The sequence below is a fragment of the Ursus arctos genome, unplaced genomic scaffold (assembly GCF_023065955.2).
Source record: "Ursus arctos isolate Adak ecotype North America unplaced genomic scaffold, UrsArc2.0 scaffold_32, whole genome shotgun sequence".
Lineage (NCBI taxonomy): Eukaryota > Metazoa > Chordata > Mammalia > Carnivora > Ursidae > Ursus > Ursus arctos.
The window spans coordinates 8,930,003-8,952,748 of NW_026623008.1; the positions used below are offsets into that span (position 1 = coordinate 8,930,003).

Sequence of the window (22,746 nt, forward strand, 5' to 3'; positions counted from 1 at the left end):
TGAAGCAAAGTCTCAATTAAGATAAATACAATGAAAGGGAAAAATCATTACAGAGCAAATATGCATTATTTCATTATAGTCAGAGAATCAAGGAGCTTTTGTTGTGCATCTGTGGGTATTTACAGGGAAAGTATTCTTGAAGGTGATATATAAGAAATGTATTGGGAATGGTTGCCAATAAGTAATGGGATATTTTTTCTTGGCTTATCTGGATTGTTTTTCTTTGAGGATATAAATTACCCATGTGGGGTCCCTGGGTGGCTCAGTCGGATAAGTGTCTGCCTTCAGCTCGATCATGATCCCAGAGTCCTGGGATCAAGTCCCACATCGGCCTCCCTGCTCAGCGGGGAGTCTGCTTCTCCCTCTCCCTCTGTCCCTCCCCAACTCGTGCTCGCTCTCAAAGAAATAAATAAAACCTTTGAAAAAAATCTTTTAAAAAAATTACCTGTGTAATTTTTAAAAGAAAGAAAGAAAAATGCCAACTAAAAGCCCACCACTAAGTTAAGTGGATTAATTTTAGGCCTGTGGAGTTAATCTAATATCTACAGCAGTCTTCTGTGAAGTGTTCTAGGAGATGGTGAGAAATCATCATAGGCTCTACATTCTGTTTATTTCTGCATTCTTAGCGGTGCCCAAGTAAGCATTTAATTATTGTAGCAAATGTAAGAATGAAGATTGCTGGTCAGTGTCCTCTGTCCTCAACCAGTCTATCCCATGATAAATTGCCAGGGACTTCATAAGCAAATACATGCTTAGAAAATGACCAGGAGGGGCACCTGGGTGGCTCAGTCGTTAAGCGTCTGCCTTCAGCTCAAGGCGTGATCCTGGAGTTCTGGGATCTAGCCCCACGTCAGGCTTCTCCGCTGGAAGCCTGCTTCTTCCTCTCCCACTCCCGCTGCTTGTGTTCCCTCTCTCGCTGGCTTTCTCTCTGTCGAATGAATGAATAAAATCTTCTAAAAAAAAAAAAAAAAAATGACTAGGAGTTTGGATTTTCTGCCCTTCTGGCTTCAAGCCGGAAATGAGACCATGGATCTGGGATGAGCAGGTAGGAAGTTGTTGCAGAGGTTTGGGCATATAGCTGAACAATATGTGTGACATGGTGCAGTTTCTGCCTCAGCCCAGGGCTTTACCCAGAAGGTAAACACGAGAGCATCAGGCCCCGGCTAGAGGACCCTTAGTGTGTTTGTCCCTGGTGGACACCAGGCTGTCCCTTCACAGTGGGAGGTTGTTCACCAGGTCAATGAACAAAATTGGAAGGAGCCTCTGCCTGCTGTTTGGTGAGATTTATTTTCTTTATCTTTCTTGCCCTGAGCTTTTTCTGTCAAACACAAACTGCTCACTTCTATGAAGCACACATCTGGAATGGATTTGTGATTTTCAATTAGCAATACAATTCAGGCTTCTGGAGGCAAGAGAGGGCGCGTTGTAATTGTTGGGCCCCGAGTCTGACCTGGACTTTCCTTCCGGTTTGTTCCTAAGCCCATGTAATTCAGACTCCCTTAGAGCAGCGCCCCGCCCCCATCCTTTGCTGGTGTTTGTTGTTTCTTGAATCTCTTTCATCATTTCTGTGGTTGTGAATGACCCCATAACAACAGTATTCAGCTGAGCAGGGTGTGCTCTGGTTAGGGAAATAAGCTTGTTTCAGTCTTATTATTCTAAATAAAGTAATTGAAGGCATTTAACATCTGATACTGCCCTGATAAGGTTGTGTACACACTTTCTTTCCGAACTTACAACAATCATAAAAAGCTTTCTCCGTGTTGAACTCTGTCCTGTAAACCCAGGTCAGAGTTTCCTTTTCATTACTCAGTATTTAAAAATTAACAAAAGGGGGGGCGCCTGGGTGGCACAGCGGTTAAGCGTCTGCCTTCGGCTCAGGGCGTGATCCTGGCGATCTGGGATGGAGCCCCACATCAGGCTCCTCCGCTATGAGCCTGCCTCTCCCTCTCCCACTCCCCCTGCTTGTGTTCCCTCTCTCGCTGGCTGTCTCTATCTCTGTCAAATAAATAAATAAAATCTTTAAAAAAAAAAAAATTAACAAAAGGGATCATGACACTCTAGCCATTATCGTCTCTAGCCCTGTATCGGCTGTCCCATAGGCATGGTCCCATAGCCTTCTGTTTGGGACAGATAGCAAGAAGGTACTTTCCTCTAAAGGTCTGAATAGCTGGCTCTCAGATGACATTCACCGTTCCCTGTTTCATTTTAGAAGAAGCACCATCTTTTGAATAGTTGAGCTGACTGTCCAACCATAGGCCTGTTTGTGGAGCTTCTTATTGGAAGGCTGAGTGATAGTTATAATTACTTTATTTTCAGAATGTTTTAGATTTTTAAGCAAATCCGAATGAGAATACTCATGAGAAACAGGACTTTGGTACTTTTTAAAAAAGCTTATTTTAATGACTGGAAGTTATTACTAAACCAATATACTCTATTCTTACTCAGAATTCCCTAAATTCATACAGCATAACTTTCCATCTTGCTCAGGTAATCCTCCTGGTTTTTATCTTCAGTAAAGCTGAAGAAATAGTAAATGCTTTCTTCAAAATTGATCATGACCTTTCCAAAGAGAATTTAAATATGATAACTTGTTTCAAATGACATGTTACATTGTCAGAGTCAGTGCCTTTCCCTTTTCTTACACATCCTTATTCTTTTAGGCCAAAGGAGGGCTTTCTGGTTTGTTTGATGGAGCTGAAGTTGTTCTTGGTCCTGACACTTCCATGGAGCTTCTGGGGCCAGTCCCACCTGAACAACAATTTATCAACCAAAAAATGAGGCCTGGTTCTGGAATGTTATCCGTCAGAGTCATCCCAGATGGACCAACTAGAGCGCTCCAGGTGATGATTTATCATAAGAACTGACGTGAATCTCACTGTACTTTCCCCCCACACATTGGTTAGTCATTCCACAAATATTTATTGAAACTTTTATGCTGGCTATGAGGATATGATGTCCTCGTTTATAAAATAGGGGTAAGACCTACTTCACAAAGTTGTTACAAGAATTGAAGTATAAAAATACAAGATGATATAAAAAAAAAAGGTGTAAGACTTAAAGAAGGTAATGCCAAGAATGGTAAATATTGTTATTATCAGTCATTAAGTATTAGAAATGTTTAATTGAAATAAGTATTAGAAATGTTTAATTGATATGTTAACAACAAGAAACATGGGGTCCCTGGTCAGACAATGATAGTATTGTGTTTTGAAAGCAGGAGTGGAGGGTGTTGGACAGAGTATACAGGAAGGATTCGTATTCCCGGACTTGGAGGCCTCCTGAGAGGAGTAATATTTAAGCTGAGATCTAGAGGTTGACTGAGAGGAGTTAGCCAAATCGAAAGGGAAGGTGAAGGGGCCGTGCCCAATAGGAAGCGTGTTCATTCAACAGTTACTTACTAAGTACTTACTAGAGCCGAGCTCAATTCTTGGTACTGAGCACATACTATGGAACAAACAGACAAAGTTCCCTGTGGTCTTGGAACTCACATTCTGGAGGGGTAAACAAACAACAAAGAACATAATAAGGAAATTATATAGGATTTGGGAAGTTGGTAAGTGAAGGCCTGGAGATAAGAGCGAATGACCCAATAGGCACACAGAGTAGCTCTGAGATAATGCGGGAGACAGAAGCAGGGGTCAGATTATGAAAAGCCTGATACATGCTGCAAATTTTGTGGTTTTTCTGTGACAGTGAGGAGTCAGGGAATGACATGATCAGAAATGTATTTTAGATTGCTCATTCTGTCTGCAGTGTGGAGGACTGGAGTGGACAAAAACTGGAGATCAGTTGAGGGCAACCACAGAAATCTGGATGAGAGATTGTGGCAGCCCGACTAGAGTAATGGCAGGGGTGTGGCAGGGGTGGGCCCAAAGTGGGTGGAGAGAAACAAGCCAAAAGGGAAGCTTACTAAGGAGTAAAGTCCGGCAGATTTAGTGATTGACTGAAGGTGAGGGTGAGAGAGAAGAAGGAGTCAGGAATGGCTTTCAGGATTCTGATTTGGGCAACTATGAGGACAGTAATCCATGTCACAGAGCAAACTTCTGGGAGAAATGAGGAGTTAAGTTTTGAACTTGTTAGTATATACTGCCTACATGAAAATGTCTAGAAGTCAGTGTAACTATGGGTCTGGTGCTCAGGGGAGAGATTTGTGCTGGAGATAAAGTTTTATCAGGTCATGGTGTAATTAGAGAGCTGAGGGAAAAAGGAGAGATGCTGGCATGTAACAGTGAACTCTCCGAGGTAGTATGTCGTAATCCAGAATACCTCTTATAAAAGCACCCTTCTTTCAAGGCCGACTTTGAATGCAGTGGTCTTGAGGTTTGCATATTTTGATTTGACAAGTAATTCTAGATCACCTGTAGATGCCTAGCCCCCCCATAGGAGGCTCTCGAGGTCTGTAGCTTGGCATTTGCCATGTAGACTTAAAACCAAGTTTATTTCATTATTACCCAAGTCTTACCTGGCAGCATTTCCGAAACCATTCACTTCTAACGGATTATTGAGCAGATAGTGACTTTTGACCTATACAGTTGGTGTGGAATGGGTTTCACTGTGAAAGTATGAGCCCTCTTAGTATAGTATTTTATTCGACTTCAGATAACAGATTTCTCCCAACGGAAAAGTGACCGTTCATCATATGAAGTGGATGAACTTCCTGTTACTGAACAAGAGGTACAGAAATTAAAGAATCCAGACACAGAGCAGGAATTGGAAGTAAGTTTTAAGTATTGCAAATTCATTTCTTTATCATTAATTTTTAGAACTTTGCTGTATGGTTTTCTCAGTTTTAGACCTCTTTTTTCTCTGCTCACCGTGAATTCTAAATATAGTTGTTGCTTCATGGTGTTAATGTCATCACAACATGAATGTGTGACTATGCTCATTAAATGACAGCTCAAGTTGAATCAGAATGTAATAATGATTGCAAAAGAAAGATGACAATAAAGAAAACTAAACTATTTGAATGTATAAAGGTCAAGAATAAGCAAACTAGATTTTTTGAGGGGCCTCAGTTTTCTCTTGTCATCTTTCTTCCTCTTTTCCTTGTTTGGGCATTGGAAAGTGAAAAGTTTGAAAAGGAGCATGAGGTGAACATGAAAACCTACACTGGGGCGCCTGGGTGGCTCAGTTGGTTAAGCATCTGCCTTTGGCTCAGGTCATGATCCCAAAGTCCTGGGATCAAGCCCCGCATCGGGCTCCCTGCTCAGCAGGGAGCCTGCTTCTCCTTCTCCCTCCGCCGCTCGCCCTGCTTGTGCTCTCTCTTTCTCTCTCTGTCAAATAAATCTTAAAAAAAAAAAAAGACATACACTTATTGGATATTTATTCAATCATTTTTTTAAAAAATTAAGGACCTACATGTAAAGCACTGTGTCAGATATTATGGAAGTCCAATGAATAGCTTACTAAAAGCTTGTATCCCAAATAGGGAGAAAGAGTCTCAATTATTTTCCTATAATGAAATGTAGACTGTCGTCAGTGCTCTGAGAGAGGTATTATCATATCATATCATTTTGGAGTTCTGGGTGGGGCGGGCACTGTGCCCAGAGAAAGGCTCCTAGTGAGAGGCTGGAGTTGGGTTTTTACCTGCTCAGAGGTAAAGTAGAGGGATTTAAAGCCATTTGTTTCCTTGTAGTCCCTTGGCTACCTTGACCTCTGTTTTAAACTGTGTTGTATTTTGGTTTCCTTTCAGGTGCTTGTGAAGTTAGAAGGTGGAATTGGGTTGTCCTTAATTAATAAAGTCCCAGAAGAACTGGTCTTTGCAAGTCTTACAGGAATCAATGTGCATTATACACAGTTGGCAACAAGTCATATGCTTGAGCTCAGCATACAGGACGTGCAGGTAATGGGGGGAGTTCAGAACTTGTTAAATCTCCTTGTGTTCTTGTTGAGTACCCGAGCAGATCCAGTGTTTGGTGTCGTAAAAACATTAATGCTGTGGTGGAGATAATCTTATTATGGCCTTCAAAAAATTATTCTATGAAAATAATTGTTGCTGTCTATGTTTGTCTCACCAATTTTTCTGTATAGTAGCCAGTTCATCAGTAAATTAGATAATTTTAGTCAAAGTGGCATGGAGGAAAGTGGCACATGGTTCCCTATTTGCCAATAGGAAAAAATAACAGGAAATCATTTAACCATCATTAGAGAAATTGAAGTTCATTACAGGGAGAAAAAACAAGGGAACTGGACTTGTGCTTCTGGCCAAGATGTACTAACAGGGACCAGATTTACTCTCCTAGACTATGGACTATGAGAAACAAACTGAGGACTTCAGAGGGGAGGGGGGTGGGGGAATGGGATAGACCGGTGATGGGTAGTAAGGAGGGCACGTATTGCATGGTGCACTGGGTGTTATACACAACTAATGAATCATCGAGCCCTACATCGGAAACCGGGGATGTACTGTATGGTGACTAACATAATATAATAAAAAATCATTTAAAAAAAAAAAAAAAAAAGATTTACTCTCCTACCTGAAGCAGCCACCAAGTCCAGATAAAATAAGGAGACAACAGGTTCAAGGCACTGTAAATCAGGCATTGAAAGACAGTGACCCTTGAGCGGTGGGAAACAAAAGAGCTGAGCCCTGCGTTCACTTTAGCTTACTGCCTTGAGAAAGTTTCCAGGCCATGGCACTGGGAGGGGAGACTAAGACAGAGCCCAGCCGAGTGAATGAGTTGAACAGGCCAGGCAGAGAGTCCAGGGACCAAGTCATCTAGAGTTTCACAGGGCAGCATACTGCATAGAAAGGTCTAAAACTGCATACAGCATGCTGCATAGAAAGAAGGCTCAGGAGATCTACAGAGGGATTCTGTGAGCATTCGGCAAAGGACAGATCAGTGATGTATGGAAGGAAACTACCGTCTGAACCATCCAAAAGGATCTCACAGGGACAGCATCTGCTGCTCACTCAGGGCTGGGGATGGGATTTGTTCCCCCAGCCAGACTAGAAACACTAATAACATATGTGCCATTGAGAAGAGTCCTCCGGAAAGTCTTGCCTTCGTGGTGAACTATAATTAGCCCTCTGCTGAGCACTGTTCCAGACCTGCCTAACAAATCATTAAAGGAAAGTCTGAAAGGATCAATCTGTTTCCAAGTAATTTAACTGTATCCCTGAACAAAGCTCAAGATTTAATGGAATACAAAAGTACCCAGCACCCAACAAAGTAAAATTCACAATATCTGGCATCCTGTCAAAAATTACCAGGTGTGCAAAGGGGCAGGAAAACACAATATATAATGAGAATAATCAGTTGAATGGACCCAGAGCTAACACAGATGTTAGAATTTTCAGAGAAGGACATTAAAACTGTTATTATAACTGCATTGTACATGTTCAAAAAGTTAGGTAGAGACATAGAAGATATGAGAAACTCAAACTTCTAGAGATTAAAATGAAATGAAAAACACACTGCATTCAATTAATAGCAGATGACACAGTACAGAAAAAAGATCAGTGAACTTGAAGACATAGCAATGAAAACTGTCCAAATTGAAATGCCCGGAGGAAAATAATCCATAAAAAGAAAACAGCATCAGTGACCTAGGGGACACCCTCAAGCAACCCAACATGGGTAATTGGAATCCCCGAAGGCTGAGAGTGAGAGGAGGGCATATAAAAAATAGTTGAAGAACTCTTCCAAATTTCTGGCCAGCAAAACTAAACTCACAGATAGAAGCTCCAGCACGACCAGAGACACGTGCGCGTATGCATGCCCACACATGAAGGAAACTACTCCAAGGTACATCATAATTAAATTACTCAAAAACAGTGATGAGTCATCCAGGTTAAGCAAGATCTGTCACATGCCAGGAGCAAAAGTGAGAATGAGAGCTAACTTCTCATTGGGAATGATGCGAGAAGATAGTAATGTCTTTAAAGTACCGGAAGGAGGAATAACTGTCAACCTAGAATTCTGTGCCCAGCAAATGTATCTCTCAAAAACAAGAGTGAATCATTTCTGCCCGGTTCCTCCCATTAGGCGCCAAGATGCCCAAGAAAGCTGGCGTGATGAACAAGGGTAAGAACCAGAGCAAGGAGCCAGAGAGACTACTTCCTCCATTAGGTCCTGTGGCGGTTGATCTTAAAGGTTGTGTCACCATAGCCATCCATGCCAAACCTGGGTCCAAACAAAACGCTGCAACAGATGTGACAGCAAAAGTTGTGAGCGTGGCTATCATAGCCCCCCCACAGCCCCCCGCCAGTCGGAAGGAGAGGCTAATGCTGAGCTCTCTTGGTGCCTTTCCAAGGTCTTGGAGCTCAGGAAGAGTGATGATGTGATTTTGGATAAGGGTGGTAATTTCATGAAAAAGTGGTAAAGCTATTGGCCTCCACAACTGCAGAAGAGATCTTGGAGAACGTAAAGCAGCAATTCAGAAAAAAAAAGCAAGTTATGAGAAATACATCCATGAGAAGCTTTTTAACTGCTATTAATGAAGAGGCTGTTAAATAGGAAAATATATTTCAGTGCACAGAAGAACTTGGAAAAAAATAAATTTAAGAACAGGACTCATAAAAAGAAGTAGGAATTTTAAAAGTACTGTACGTTCAATATAGGTTCCAACATCCCTGACCCCAAACAGCTTGGAACATGTTAGTCTGATTTCATTGCATTACAAAATCACGGAGCTGGAAGAGATCTTCAAGATGACCTCAGTCAGCCCCTCTCATCCTGTGACGGGGCTTGTGCTATCCAGAAGTTGAGAGACTTGTTCACGATCATGCTGTGCAGGATGGCAGCTGGAACCCAGATCCCTTGACTCCTGCTTGGATGGAGTTTATCCTGATTGTAAAGGAAGAGATTTCCACAGACTTCTAGGGTTCTGAGGATTGTCTTCTCTAGAGTTTACAAATGACAAAAGAAAACCTGTCACACTGCTTTGTGGTCTTATATATTTTTTTATATTTTTTATATTTTAACAGGCTTATCTAAATAAAAAATGCCTTTTGTGTCTTTTTAAAACTCTATGGAGCATTTTGTGAAAAAGAAAATGAGAATAATCAGGACTTGTAATTTCACGTTAATTATTTTGGGGAAGGCACTGAATTTTCGTCCTCCTTGGATGTTAACTGCAATCTTCAAAGCTGTAGTTCTTATGAATCTTCAAAGATCCTTAAAAGAAGAGGGCCTGGAAGCTACTTTCCGCATTTGTAAAAGCCTATCAGAAATCATATCTACTTTTGCTTTGAAAACTAACAACAACAAAAAAAAACAAGAGTGAAATAAAAATGTTTTTAGACATACAAAAGCTAAAAGAACTCATTGCCAGCAGATTCACGCTAAAAAAAAATGTTAAATAACATCATTCAGGCAGAAGGAAATGGTAGCAGATGGAAATCTGGATCTACACAAAGAAATGAAGAGCACCTGAAGTGATAAATACACAGGTAAATAATGCAAGATTATTTTCTAATTAATTAGATCTCTTTAACAGAGAATCAATTGCTTAGACAAGACTAATAGCACTGTATTTTAGGGTCTATATATAACATGTTAGAGTAAAGTGAATGACAACTGTAGCATAACGTTTGGAGAGGAGAAATGGAAGTATGTTAACTGTAATGTTCTTACGCATGAAGTAGTATGCTGTCATTTGAACATAAACTGGTAAGTTAAAGATGAATACAGTAAACCCTAAAGCAGCAAAGAGCTACAACTAATAATCCAACAAAGGAGAGAAGATGGATAACCCAAGAGAAGGCAGAAAAAGTGGAAAACATGGAAGAGAACAGATGAGACAAATAGAAAACAAATAGCAAGATGGTAGACTCATTCAGACCTAACTGTATCAATTAAATAAACGTAAATGCTATAACCACCTTGAATTGAAAGGCAGAGACGATCAGATTGGATTAAAAAGCGAGATCCAATTATATGCTGCCTCCAAGGAACACATTAAATATAAAGACACTAGCTTGAAAAGAGTGAAAAAAGACATACTGAGCTAGAACTAGTCCTAAGAAAGTGGGAACAGCTGGATTCCTGTCAGAATCATTACAGAGCAAAGCGTATTACCAGGAGTAAGGAAGGTAATTTCCTTATGATAAAAGAGACAGTTTATGAGGAGGACATAACGATCCCAACTATTCATATACCTGATCATAGGCCTTTGAAATGTAGGAAGCAAAAACTGATAGCACTGAAGGAAGAAATGGACAAATACATAATCATAGTAGAAAATTTCATCATCCTCTCTGAATAATTGTTCGAATTATCAAATAAGCAGCAGCTCATCAAAGGCAGACTAGACTTGAACAGTACTACCAGCCAAGTACCCGCCAAGCAGCCTCATCGACATCTATCCAGCAGCCCACCGAGCAACAGCAGAAAACACGCTCTTCTCAAGTGCACAGGAAACTTTTCCAAGAGGGACCACATTCTGGACCATGAAACAACTCCCAAGTGCAGAAGGAGTCAAGTCACACACAGTCTATTCTCTGATCATAATGGAATCAAAGTGGAAATAACAGAAAGATAGTTGGAAAAATCCCCCAAATGATTGGAAACTAAAAAACGCACTCCTGAATAGCCCAGAGATCAGAGAAGAAATCAAAATAGAAATTAGAAAATATTTTGAACTGAATGGAGATGAAAACACAACATGTCAAAGTTGGTGGAACACCACTGTGGCTGTACTGAAGGGAGATTTATAGCACTATTAGAGGAGAAAGGTCTGGAAACCGTGAACTCAGGTATCATCTTAAGAAACTAAACAACAAAAAATTAAGCCCAAAATCATTTGCAGGAGAAAGGAAATAATAAGAATCCCGGTGGAAGCCACTAAAGTAGAAACTAGCAACCACAGTAAAGTAAATACGTAAATACATAAATACATAAATACATAAATAAAGTCAAAAGCTGGTTCTTTGAGAAGATCAGTAAACTAGCAAATTTCTAAGGAGTCTGATCCGGAGGGAAAAAAGAGAGAGAAGACACAAATTACTAATACCAAGAAAGGGAGAGGTGCCAGACAAGCCCAAAACTTGACTGTTCTCTGGGGATAGAGCTTAGGGGGGAGCTACAAGCTCGTGCCAGTCCTCCACTGGCTGCCCGGGTGTGGGGCTGTTGGTTTTTGAGGCCACTGCGAACCTGGGGAGGGCGGGTGGGGAAGGATCCATGGGAACACCACAGAACTGGCTGTTCTTGCTGAGTTTCAGCTAACTTTAATAAATGATCCCTGGGTTGTTGCAAGCCTTTGGTTAACTGTTGGAGTTTTTAAAAAGGTTGATTTTGACAGTTTCCGCTTGAGTTTTGTCATCATGCTGTCAAGACAACTCTTTTCTCTGTAGAGTTGCGCTTGCAGCCCTTCTTTCCAGCCTCCACCAGGATTACCGTGTCCTGGAAACCAGTTCCTGGTGAACATTTCCAGAAGAAGGATCCAAAGACTTGGACCTTGGTTCTTTCCCCAGGTGGGCAGCCTGCGTTCCTCCTGAGGGTGTGCAGTGCGTGCCCATGACCGGGGCGTCCTTCTGCTCACACCGTGCATCTCCATCCACCCGAAACCCCCTTTCAGAAAAATGTTTTTATCATATATTGCAGAGAGAAAATAGTTTCGGTTAATCACATCCCATTTGTTTGAGGACAGCTAAAAAGTTATTATCTTGTACTTCTATTTCTTTGTCTTTCTTTTTTCTTTTCTTTTTTTCTTTTATCTTATAGAGAAGATCCAAGGAGCCCTTGTGCTTCATGAATTTCATTAACTTTCTAATCAAAAATTTTTTTTACTGTACCTCTTGATTTAATGTGTGCAGTAAATCATAGAAAATAAACAGGCTTGAGAGTTGACTGTGATTACAGCACTGGGAGAAAGAATGTTTAAAAATATTTAAAAGTAGAAAGTATGGTCGCGTCCTTAGGGAGCATCTAATCTAATTGGGAGAATAACACTGGAATTCGCGCCTCTTCTCCATCTTGTACCAAGTGTGTTGGGGAGAGAATAAAGGAGAGGTCAGAAGAGGGTGAGGACTCTCGTGTTTCCTCAATTGGATGTGACTGATTCACTCAGTGGATTCTGAGAGCATCAGCAGTGTGCCGGGCATGGCACTAGGGCTCTGGAGATACAGCCGTGACTCAGAAGATGAGTTCTGCTCCCTGTGGGCTAGCAGCCTAGGGAAGAAGTCAGCCAACAGGGGAGCAAGCAAGCGAGGAAAGTGACTAGCATCTGCTCTCAAGAATACAGAAGGACGGTGCTGCTTTTGAGTTTAAGTGGCTTGGGAGGATCTTCCTGCAAAAGTGCGAGCTGAACTTGGAGGAGGAGAATGAGTGAGCCATGGAGAAAGATATGAGGGTAAAAAGCATTCCCTCAGAATCCAGAGACTCTGAGAGAGGAGACGTTGCCCCCTTTTGAGAAGTAACCGGCAGGCTTGCGTGTGGGGGTTGGAGCGAATCTGGAGGGGGGTGCTGTGCGGTGAAGGCGGGGGAGTGGCCAGTGGTGACATTGGGCAAGCCGTGGAGGCCATGGCAAGAAGTTGGGTTTCATCCCAAGAGAAAGGGAAACCACTGACAGGTGTAAAGGAAGGAGGGACATGGCTTGGTTTGTATTTCTGAAAGATCGCTTTGGCTGCTGTGTAGGGAGTACACGGTAGCGGTGAGGATGGAAGTAGAAAAAAGTGCTGGCAGTCTCCCGCCCTTATCTCTGCGACTTGGGAGCCAGCAGGTTATCCAGATGGCTGTGTGGCAGTCCGTGTGATATAATGGAAGGGTCACAGGATTTGGTGCCAAAAATGCCTGCCTTTGAATCCCAACTCTTCCGCCTCACTAGCTGTGTGAATGTGGGCAAGTGATCTGCGTTCTCCAAGCTTCTGTTTACTGGGTTTTAAAATGGGGAGGAAGACTCTTGGCCCTTAGAGTTGTAGTAAGGGATATGTTAGGTGATGTGTAGAAAGTACACTTAAATGTGTAGAAAGTACCCGAAATGTTCTCTTCCTCGTTTTGATATGGAGCTTTGATGGAAGACAAAGTGAAGGTGGCTGCTCCTGCTGGGAGCCTTCTGACACCATAAACGTAGCGGGGTGTAGAGTGTGTGCTCAGCTCCGGTGCTGATTGGCGTGGGCAAATAGAGCTGTCGCTAACGCCACTGACGTCATCGTTTCATTCCTAGCATGGACTCCACTTTAGCAAAGGCCGCTGTTTCCATTTGGTAGCCATTTGAGCCTCTGATTCCCTAGTTTTGATGGTCTAGTGTCCATTCACTTCATTCATAGCAGTTGGGAGCACTGGGCTTGGGGTCAGACAGACCTGGAGTCAAGTTCTAGTTCTGTGATGGACCAGCTGTGTAACCTTAAGCAAGGGCCTCTCTCCTCAGCTGCTTCGTCTGTGCCATGAGGACAGGGATCGTCCTCAGCAGGTTGTGGTAAGGACTGTAGCGGAGCCCTGACTTGGCCTCACAGGTATCCCGTGACTCAGATCATGCACTTGAGGAGGCCAGCTTGGTGCTCACCACACATTCCTACTACGATTATTACTGGTCTGCACGAGGATCTATTTTTCCAGCTGCTGTTGAGACAGAGTAAAATGGCAGGGGTACTTTCTGAGTGTCCTACCTACGATGAGACCCCGCTCAATGATAAAAGAGAGCTGAGAACTGAGCCGTTGTCCGTTCTTGTTTTGTTTTGCTGCTTTTTCCTGTGCCAGGTGGACAATCAGCTCATCGGTACCACCCAGCCCTTCATGCTCTATGTGACTCCCCTGAGCAATGAGAATGAGGTCATCGAGACGGGCCCGGCCGTGCAAGTGAACGCAGTGAAGTTCCCTAGTAAGAGCGCACTGACCAACATCTACAAGGTAGGCTGCTGGGAGAGGCCAGTGGGCTTGGCATGGTGGCAGGAGGCCGGTTTGTTCTCTCACGGCCGAGGCTCCAAGCAGCAGTGCAGGGTGTGTGGCTGGAAGTCGTCCTGTGCCGTTACGGCACTATAACTGACTCCATGCTGGAGGGGGACTTACAGCAACCCCTCCTAGCACCTTGTATTCTCAACTGTGTCTTCGACCGCACATGATGGTGCGGAGTCCGTAGGGGCCGGAGTCTGTATTTGTCAGAGTGAAGTCTGTAGGAAAGCATAGCATCTTCCAGATTGATCAGGACCAGGCATGATCCAGATGTGTTAATAAAATAGAATAATTAGAGAGTGGTAGGAGGGGTCTGACCTTGGGACAGACATCCTCCTGTGCAAGCTGTCACACTGTTTAATAAAAGCATGGCATTTAAGGGTGATGAACTTTCTTTCCTGGAGAAGTTTCCAAGTATAAATGAGCTGATACAGCAGCAAATTCTGGAAAAGTGGGAGCTAAGAGGTTGCTTCCCATATTTCTGGCCTTTGTCACCATTACCAGTGGGGGCCAAGCCTGTATGTGGCCTTCAAATCCTACTGCTCCTTAAACTAGCTGCTGTCCATGTGATCTCAGCACCATAACGCTGTCCACCGCAGCGCATCTGCAAGTGTAATCCTGACTGAGGAGACACAGATGCCCCGGAAACCAAACAATAGCGTGGTGAATTTTGTATTAAACCTCTTCTGGAATTTTTGGCTAATTGTAACAATGTGGAGAGAGATGAGCCAGAAATCATTTGGCAGTGTGGTTACAAAATCACATGAGTAAAGAAACCGTGCCACGTCATTTTGGGGCCTTCTTAATGGCCCAGATGAAAGTTCCTTCTGGTGTTTACACTATTAATCAGAATTTCTTTATCTTTAGCATCTGATGATCACGGCTCAGAGATTCACAGTGCAAATTGAGGAGAAACTGCTCCTCAAGCTGCTGAGTTTTTTTGGCTACGATCAAGCAGAATCAGGTACTGTTGAATATTCTAGATTTGTGTCTGGGAATTGACCCAAGAATGGCATTTTCTAGTCTGCTTGTGAAAATAGGCAGCCTCTGGGTACGCAACAAGCTCCCTTTCCACCTCACAGCCCGAGCCCAGAAGCTGAGGCTTGTGTCTCAGCGGCTTTTTTCCAAGTACAGCCTAGTGATGGGGGGGCGGGGGGGCGGGATGGTATTCTTAGAGGTGTCCTGGGGTATCTGGGGTTAAGCTTTTGCGAAGCAGCACACTTCTCCTCTTCGTGGTGCATTTTTTGACTCATCTGCTTGAGGATAGCAGAAATGATGTTCGTCATTTAGCAAACCACTTTGTTTCCTAACCTTTGTTTAGTAAACAGACTCGGGGCCAAGAATCAGAAATCCCTTTGGCAGTTCCTTTGGTTTAGTTGAGGGAAAAAAAATTGACTAGCTTTAACTTCTTAACTTTTTACATCCCTGCCCTTATGCCTTAATGTCATTACCAAGTTTTCTAGTTACTTGACTTTCTTTTTTTTTTTTTTTAAGAGTTTATTTATTTATTTGACAGAGGGAAAGAGGGGAAGAGAGAGAGAGAACACAAGCAGGGGGAGTGGCCGGCAGAGGGAGAGGGAGAAGCAGGCTTTCTGTTGAGCAGAGAGCCCGATGCAGGGCTCAAACCCAGGACTCTGGGATCATGACCTGAGCTGAAGGCAGATGCTTAACTGACTGAGCCACCCCGGTGCCTCTACTTGACTCTTCTTTGGAGAGGGGAGCGAGAGAAGCTATTGGAAACCCTGCATGTTCCAGCAGTCACTACAGCAATCATGTAGAAATCACGAGATTCCTCCTCGTGGCCTTTGTAAGACTGAATATAGAGCTTAGAAAGAACTTGGTAATGCTTAGTCTTTTGAAGACTAAACCGAATATCGAGCCTGAAGAAATGATGAGATGGACTTGTATGTTTATATGCCCCCATTGGCTAGAGAAAAAAAAATCACTGGGGACACGTGTGCATATGTATATACTTACAATGCAAGAAAAATATTTTTGCTCTTTAGCCCAGACTTAGGATTCAAACTTTAAGTGTATTTGGGATCGGGAGCAAGATCCTGTCTGTTTCAAACCATGTTTTCCACTTTGGGTTGGAACACCAGTGTGTGTTTGGATTCAGACAGCCACTTGAGGGCCTGCCTGCCAGGTAGCCGGTGTCTTTTGGCACCTTCCTGGGAAGTTTTACTTTCAATTTTACTGGACATGCTTTTCTTGTAAGTTGCTGTAAATAAATTTCTCACCAAACATCGTATAGACGTTCGTAAAATCCTGGCCTGTGTTTTACGGGGGCATCTCGTTCACCTTCTCTGTTTCTGTTCCCTGAAAACAAACGGGCAGGTCTCTGCTACAGTGTCATTTTCTAAAACCTAGTCCCTTGTTTTCTCTAAATAGAACCATAATAGCATCCAGCATACATGGGTTTGATAGGCAGATCTGTATAGTCTCCTTGGTTGTATTTCTAAGGCCCGTGAAGCCAAGTGAAAACAAGGTGACCAGATGGCCGTGGGCACAGGAGCGAGTCCAAGAGCATGTTGCCGTGTGCCAGCCCAGGTCACTCCTTCTCACTTCATGAGAAGTAAAAAAAAAAATCCGCCTCGACTCTGCTGCGTTCACAAATGTCCACCGTTTGGGAGACAGGGTGTCTGTTGTCGTGACGTCAGCTCTTTGTAGCCTGCAACCTCTTCCTTTTTAAAGGCATTCTGTCACACTCAGATGCGTTATTTAATTGGTCATGTTGTTCATTATGATTCAGTTAAACTCTACTCCAACGGATGATATTTGGATATCACCTTATGAAATAAATGCAGATAATCGGGGTCATTTATGATAATCATAATAATAACAACACAGTTTCTAGAAGACTCATTGCCAGCAAACACACCCATGACCTCTGGCTTCCCCACATGCATGATTTTTTCCAAAGATGATGTCTGCCAGATGGTATAGAGTCACAAATCAAAAAAAATGATGCTATTGTGCTTTTTTGATGAACAACATGGAACAGATCTCCTTTTACAAAGAAGGGGCATCAGGATACTGCACATCTCACCAAACCCTGAAAAACTAAAGTTAGAGAGATATTTACATTTTTGTATGAATATTTTTCAATGTTAGCATTTGAACTGTGAGATTTCAGGAGATTCATCTTTTTAAAAAATTCACAATTTTACTCTTGTACCAGAGGTGGAAAAGTATGATGAAAACCTCCACGAAAAGACGGCTGAGCAAGGTGGAACACCAATTCGATACTACTTTGAAAATCTCAAAATCAGCATTCCCCAGATCAAGCTGAGCGTGTTCACCTCCAACAAGCTACCATTGGATCTTAAGGTGAGGTGATATCTGGATAGGTTTTAAAAATGGCTTTCCCTGGAGAAGAAGAGTGTGTTTACTATTTGCTTTTCCTGTCCAAGATCATCATCTATAGCAGATATTTTTACAGGTTTCCCTTTTTGAAGGTTTGACATCTACGTACACATATATACACACATATGTACATGTGTATACGTGTGTGTACATATGGACATTTGTATATGCACTTCTTTTTATATTTAAGTAAGACTTTCTAAAGATTGAGGAGTAATGAGAGCAAACAGAGAATTACATAAAACCCATCTGCCGTCTTCTTAGCTCTTCTTGGCTTATCTCAACGAGGTAAGAGCCTACTTTCCTAGGGCCACTCCCACATTCAGGAGAAAAGCTACAACCAAGACAGTGTCTTCCTTCTGTGCCCAAGAGCTGCCTGCCCTCCTAGTTCCCTCCTCCTCCGTATCCATCTCTTTGTGAATGGGTGACACTAGAAATGTCTACCACCTTCACGGAACACACTTGGCCGCATACCATGGAGGTGCGGCCTCACCTACCACCGTTATCAGAATGCGACACGCCTCAGATCATCCTGACCCACACTTGACAGATGCGGCCTGAAACCCGTCTTCATTTGCCGCAGTGAGATCTATTTTAACGAAGGGATGGGGCTGGGATTCAAACCCAAGCCTGTGTGACTGGAAAGTCTGTACTGTGCTGTACTACACCACATACCGTCTGCCGCCTCGAGCACTGGGCATCAGAGAATTTCAGAGCTGTAGGAGTTCTCAGTGATCCCCTTGCTCGGTGAACAAGGATGTTGGAGTTAGAGCGATCTTTCACTCAGGCCTGTGTAGGTCGGCCATGATGGGAGCAGGAGGAGGCCCCAGGTGGTTGTTAGAAAGGCTTTTCTTAGGGATGCCTGGGTGGCTTAGTCGTTAAGCATCTGCCTTGGGCTCAGGGCGTGATCCCAGAGTCCTGGGATCGAGCCCCACATCAGGCTCCTCCGCTGGGAGCCTGCTTCTTCCTCTCCCACTCCCCCTGCCTGTGTTCCCTCTCTCGCTGGCTCTCTGTCTCTCTGTCAAATAAATAAATAAAGTCTTTAAAAAAAAAAAAAAGAAAAAGAAAGGCTTTTCTTAGATTGAGTCTAAATCTGCCTCACTGCAGCTCGGACCCATTGCTTCTGGTTCTTTTCCTTTGTTGCCCTTGAAGATGGTTGTCAGCCCACTCGTCCTCCCCACTGACCACCAACCCAGGACGTGGCCATCACCCCACGCGGCCTCCTTTCAGATGCCGCATGATGACCTCTCTTCTGAACTCATAGCTACAGACCTGAACAAACAAATAATAAACGCGGAGTCGTAAATTCAGCTGCCTACCGGGACTATGCTAGCAATGCGCTAAGTGAAGCAGTACGGTGGGGACCATGGCGTGTGGGGTGTGCATCCTTCATCTGAAGGGACAGCCTCGGCTCAGCTCCAGCCAGTTGCTGTCACAGGGCAATGGGAACCCGGCAGTGTTGCCGGATCCTCACATTTTTTTCAGTGAAGCAAGAAATCTGGGTTTTTTTGTGGAATCTCTTGGTTTTGAAATGTTGGCAACCAATTTGAGTTGTTTTCCTTAAAAACTTTTTGGGCCTGACAAAACACATGTGTGGGCCGCATGTGGCACATGGTTTGCCAACTCACAGCTTCTAAAATAGACCTATAGGTAATGAGACAGTAGCCTGGTCAACACCAGATCATACTTGGATAAGGATAGGGTAAGGGTGACTGCTTCATTTCCGTGGCAAGCTGGGGATGAGCAGTCGGGAGTGCTGGTTGGGACCAGAGGCACAGGAATCGCTTTGCAGCCGTCCTGAGAACAGCGTGGTGTGCCCTTTCCAACAGACTCTCCTGTCTGCTTGATAGGCTTTAATTTCATGTTTCCCAGGAGATACTTATAATTAGCATGGGAGTGGGGGGAAAACCATGGGAAAACCACTATCTTGCTAATATCCACAAGTATCCACTTGACTTATGTGACCCCTTGGAATGGGTTTGTTTGATAAAGTATATATTCCCCCAGAACTCTTGGCACTCACCCAACAAACCAATGTTAAGCATTTCCTGAGAGTTAAGGACTTCTTGTTTTTTAAATCATCTTACTTAGAAACACAGACACCTAACTATTCCTTTCAAATTGCTCCCAGCAGAGAACTTTCCCCCAGACTGACAAATGCAATCGGATTTCCTACAGTTGAAGCGGCTCCAGACCCCGGGTTATATGGTACCGACGCGTGCGTGTACGCCGTGCATACAATAAACTGGGAGCCCATTAAGTCGCATGTTTCATTTGGCACTGTGCTGAAGGGACCTCTGGAAGGCATTTTCAAGTGATTGTTCGGGAAATCCAGTGGAGCGGCCATGTCATGAGGTGTGGGGCGGGGGGCACCCTGAATGGGGCACATTAATGTTTCAAGCAGGGTGCTGGGAATTGGGACTTCAGAGTTAAATTCTAAGCTTGTGGAAGTCACCGTTTTACTGTGTCTCGAGTTCTCCTAGTGGAGTCTGGGACTCATAAAATAATGTCATTTATTCAAAGAGTTTCCTAACAGAGTAATATCCCTTTATTAGTAGCTCTTAGGAAGAGCAATATGCTCTTTGAGATGAATATGTAATGGCTAAAAGTATGTGCTTAGGGAATGGAGTGCTGTCCCAGAGCAGGGATCACAAGAGTCTGACTAAAAGGTAACCATGTCTTTGGTATTGAAGGAATAATTATCTTGATTCTCTTGACTCCAGGCCAGAAGTGATGCTGTCAGAAATCTCAGAGGGAAGTCTCTTCAGGTTTACACTGAGGGTACATTATTGCCAGATATAGTGTCTGTTCAGAAGGACTCAAAGCAGTTTCCCATCTGCTATCTCGATTGGATTCCTTCCTCTGTGATGGGAGAAGGGGGAGATAATAGTTCCATTTCACAAATGCAGAGACATTTCTCCCCCTGCCCCCCCCCCCCGCCCCGTTCTCTCCATTATTCTCCCCGGCGTGCACTACTAGAGACTAGCAGGGTAAGATCGAAAACGCCAGGTAGTTTATATGTACTTGGGTTTTTTTTTTTTTTAAGATCAAAAGAAGCCAGGAGCCTTTAAAAGGTTTCACGAGGTGGCCTACAGCAGTCCTTTTCCCATTTAGAGCATTGGGGTATTACAAAAGAAGGGCTTTAATTGAGCAATCTAGTTTGGAAGAAAACCCACATTTTAATGGTCAGAGAGCAAGAGGGTGGGGGTGAGGGGGAATTTCAAACAAAGACACTATTTAAAAAGCCTAAAACTGTCTTCTCAAAGGCTTGAAATAATTTGTTGGGAAACTTCAGACCCTTTACTTTTTTTCCTCCCCTCCCTAAATAAAAACCAGATTTGTTAAAAGGAAAAAAGATCCAGTATTGTTAATTGTATTTCAGAAAGTGCCAGAGAGGGAAATATCCCTGTAGTTTTAAACACGGTCCCAGGAGGGAAATGGGCAAATACCCTGCTTCACATAAACAGTCTCTATGTACCATAAATAAACCTTTAAAGAATGAATTCCAGACAGTTTTGTTTAGTGCAGGGTAAACTAAGAAAGGAAAGGACGTGGCCCAGGGACTGGCTTGTGATCCGAGACCTTATGGCATATGGACAGGTATTTCTTCTTTCAACTCCATAAAGTTTCTGGAAGACTTCAGCGGTTTTCGTCTGGAGGAGGCAGGAATAGACAGTTTCCTAGTTTTATTAGGACCCTCTGAGCACAGATTGCTTTCTCCAGAATCCGTTTTATAACAGGAAACTGTCTGCTACTTGAGTAAATAAGCACCGACTTTGTATACTACTGTATTTGATTAGTCATTTAGTTACTACAGGAAAAAGCCCTGTCTGGCTCTTTCCCCTCTCATCTGTTTTACTTTGACCAGAACAACCTGAAGGTGGCAGAATAATTCATACCAAAGGCTGTATCCCCGCTGTTTCAACCGTGGGAGGCCCCAAAGCAGTAAATGACAGAGGTGAAGATAATTTGTACTGAAGGGCCCGAGTACGTCCTTGGTTCAGACAAAGCACATGAGCCGTTCACAAAGGGAACAGTGTCTCTCGTGAGGGTGTTGTCAACTTGGTAGAGGCTTCAGAGTCTCTGCTACTATGTATGGTTCCTCGTCTTCAGTATTGGGTGGCGATGAGGAAGTTGGGGTAAAAAAGCTTTTGCCTTAAGCCTTTGTTTGGATCTCATTTCCTCTTCTCTGAGAAGAAAGTAATGCTCTGAGTTGTATTGGCAAAACAAACTGCCAACCCCATGTCAGTACCTTTCCCAGCAGATTGACTCTGTGGCTCTCAGCAAAGCGGTGAAGCCGGCAGGGACTCGGTTTCTCCGCCGGCGCCACATGCAGGGTGCAGTGGGCATGAATGGCTAGCAGCAAGTGTTTCAGGGGACACAAGATAAACCTGCATTCTGGGCGTCGTGCTTCCCACCTTAGGGGTGGTTACTGTCGTGAAAATGAACACGTTCGAGTCTAAGATCTTGTAATAACTAACTGCACCGGTTTAGGTGATCCACTGAACATTTCTTTGGGTTTAGTTATTTAAAAAAAAAAATGAGAGTGTTCGGCTGAATTAGCGTGTTAGGCTGAATTAACCTAAGAATGCTCTTAATCTCTAAAATGTTTTGTTCTCACATTATTTAGTAGGAGGTTACTAGTGACTTCCCAGGGCCCCAGATCTAGGGGCCTTTTGTCTGTCCTCATCTCTGTAAGGTCCTCTGCCGTATTTGGCATTGCTGACCCTCCCCGTTCCTTTCTGGTTCTCCACTTATTCTTCTATTTGTTTCTTTGTTTTCTTCACGGTTTTCTTTTTCTCTGCTTCTCCCGACCCATCTATTTAAGGGCTGTTTTTTCCTCTGTGAACCAAACTGTCTGGTCGTATCACTTGCCTGTTTTAAAAATCGTATTATTGGTCTTTTATCGCCTGTAATTTTAAAAGCTCTTTATTTAAGTTTGGTCTTTGATATGAGTTGCAAGGTTTTTTCCTTCGGTTTTTCAGCTGGCTGTTTACTTTAGATGTATGTATGTTTTTTTTTTTTAATCACATAAAAGCTTTTTATTTTTATGTCATCAAGTTTACCAGTCTTTTGCCTGTTTGAATCTGTATTTGAGTCCCAAAAAAGTTTCCCCATTCTCTGGTTTTAAAAAATTCCATCTATATTTTCTTCCATTACACAATTTCATTTCAATTAAAGATGTTCTTGTCCCAGAAGAATTTAAGGCAGCCTCTGGAAATACATGCTAAAAGATGAAAAAATAAGGGAGAAAATAGAAGGTGCATGAAGTTGCACATGAGATTTTACTGTAAAGGCATTTTGATTCACTGGGGGTATATAGATGTTTTTAGTAAGTGCTATTAGACCAACTAGATAGCCATTTGGAAAAATACAAAATTAGATTTATTACTTACACTGTATACAAGGAAAGATTCAGTGTGGATCAGAGATTTACAAACATTATTAGCATGAAATTTGTTTTCACATTCAAAGAAGAAAAGTATTTTGCATGCTGTCTAAAATCCTTGAAATATCTATCTTGTTAAATAAAAATATAATTGGAAAA

At 42.9% G+C, this 22,746-nt stretch overlaps 1 protein-coding gene across 5 annotated transcripts in view; it reads left to right on the top strand.

Moving 5' to 3' along the window:
• The window catches only part of VPS13D (vacuolar protein sorting 13 homolog D), a 253,616-nt gene that overhangs the window by 127,379 nt on the left and 103,491 nt on the right, over positions 1 to 22,746 (top strand). For all 5 annotated transcript variants that reach the window (XR_007190630.2, XR_007190631.2, XR_007190632.2 and 2 more), the window contains 6 exons: positions 2,661 to 2,840; positions 4,600 to 4,716; positions 5,693 to 5,842; positions 13,641 to 13,790; positions 14,700 to 14,796; positions 17,014 to 17,162. Coding sequence is in view for 1 of the 5 variants with exons in the window: in XM_026519809.4 (XP_026375594.1) it covers positions 2,661 to 2,840; positions 4,600 to 4,716; positions 5,693 to 5,842; positions 13,641 to 13,790; positions 14,700 to 14,796; positions 17,014 to 17,162 (843 nt within the window). In the remaining 4 variants the exon portion in view is untranslated. The remainder of the gene's footprint in view (positions 1 to 2,660; positions 2,841 to 4,599; positions 4,717 to 5,692; positions 5,843 to 13,640; positions 13,791 to 14,699; positions 14,797 to 17,013; positions 17,163 to 22,746) is intronic.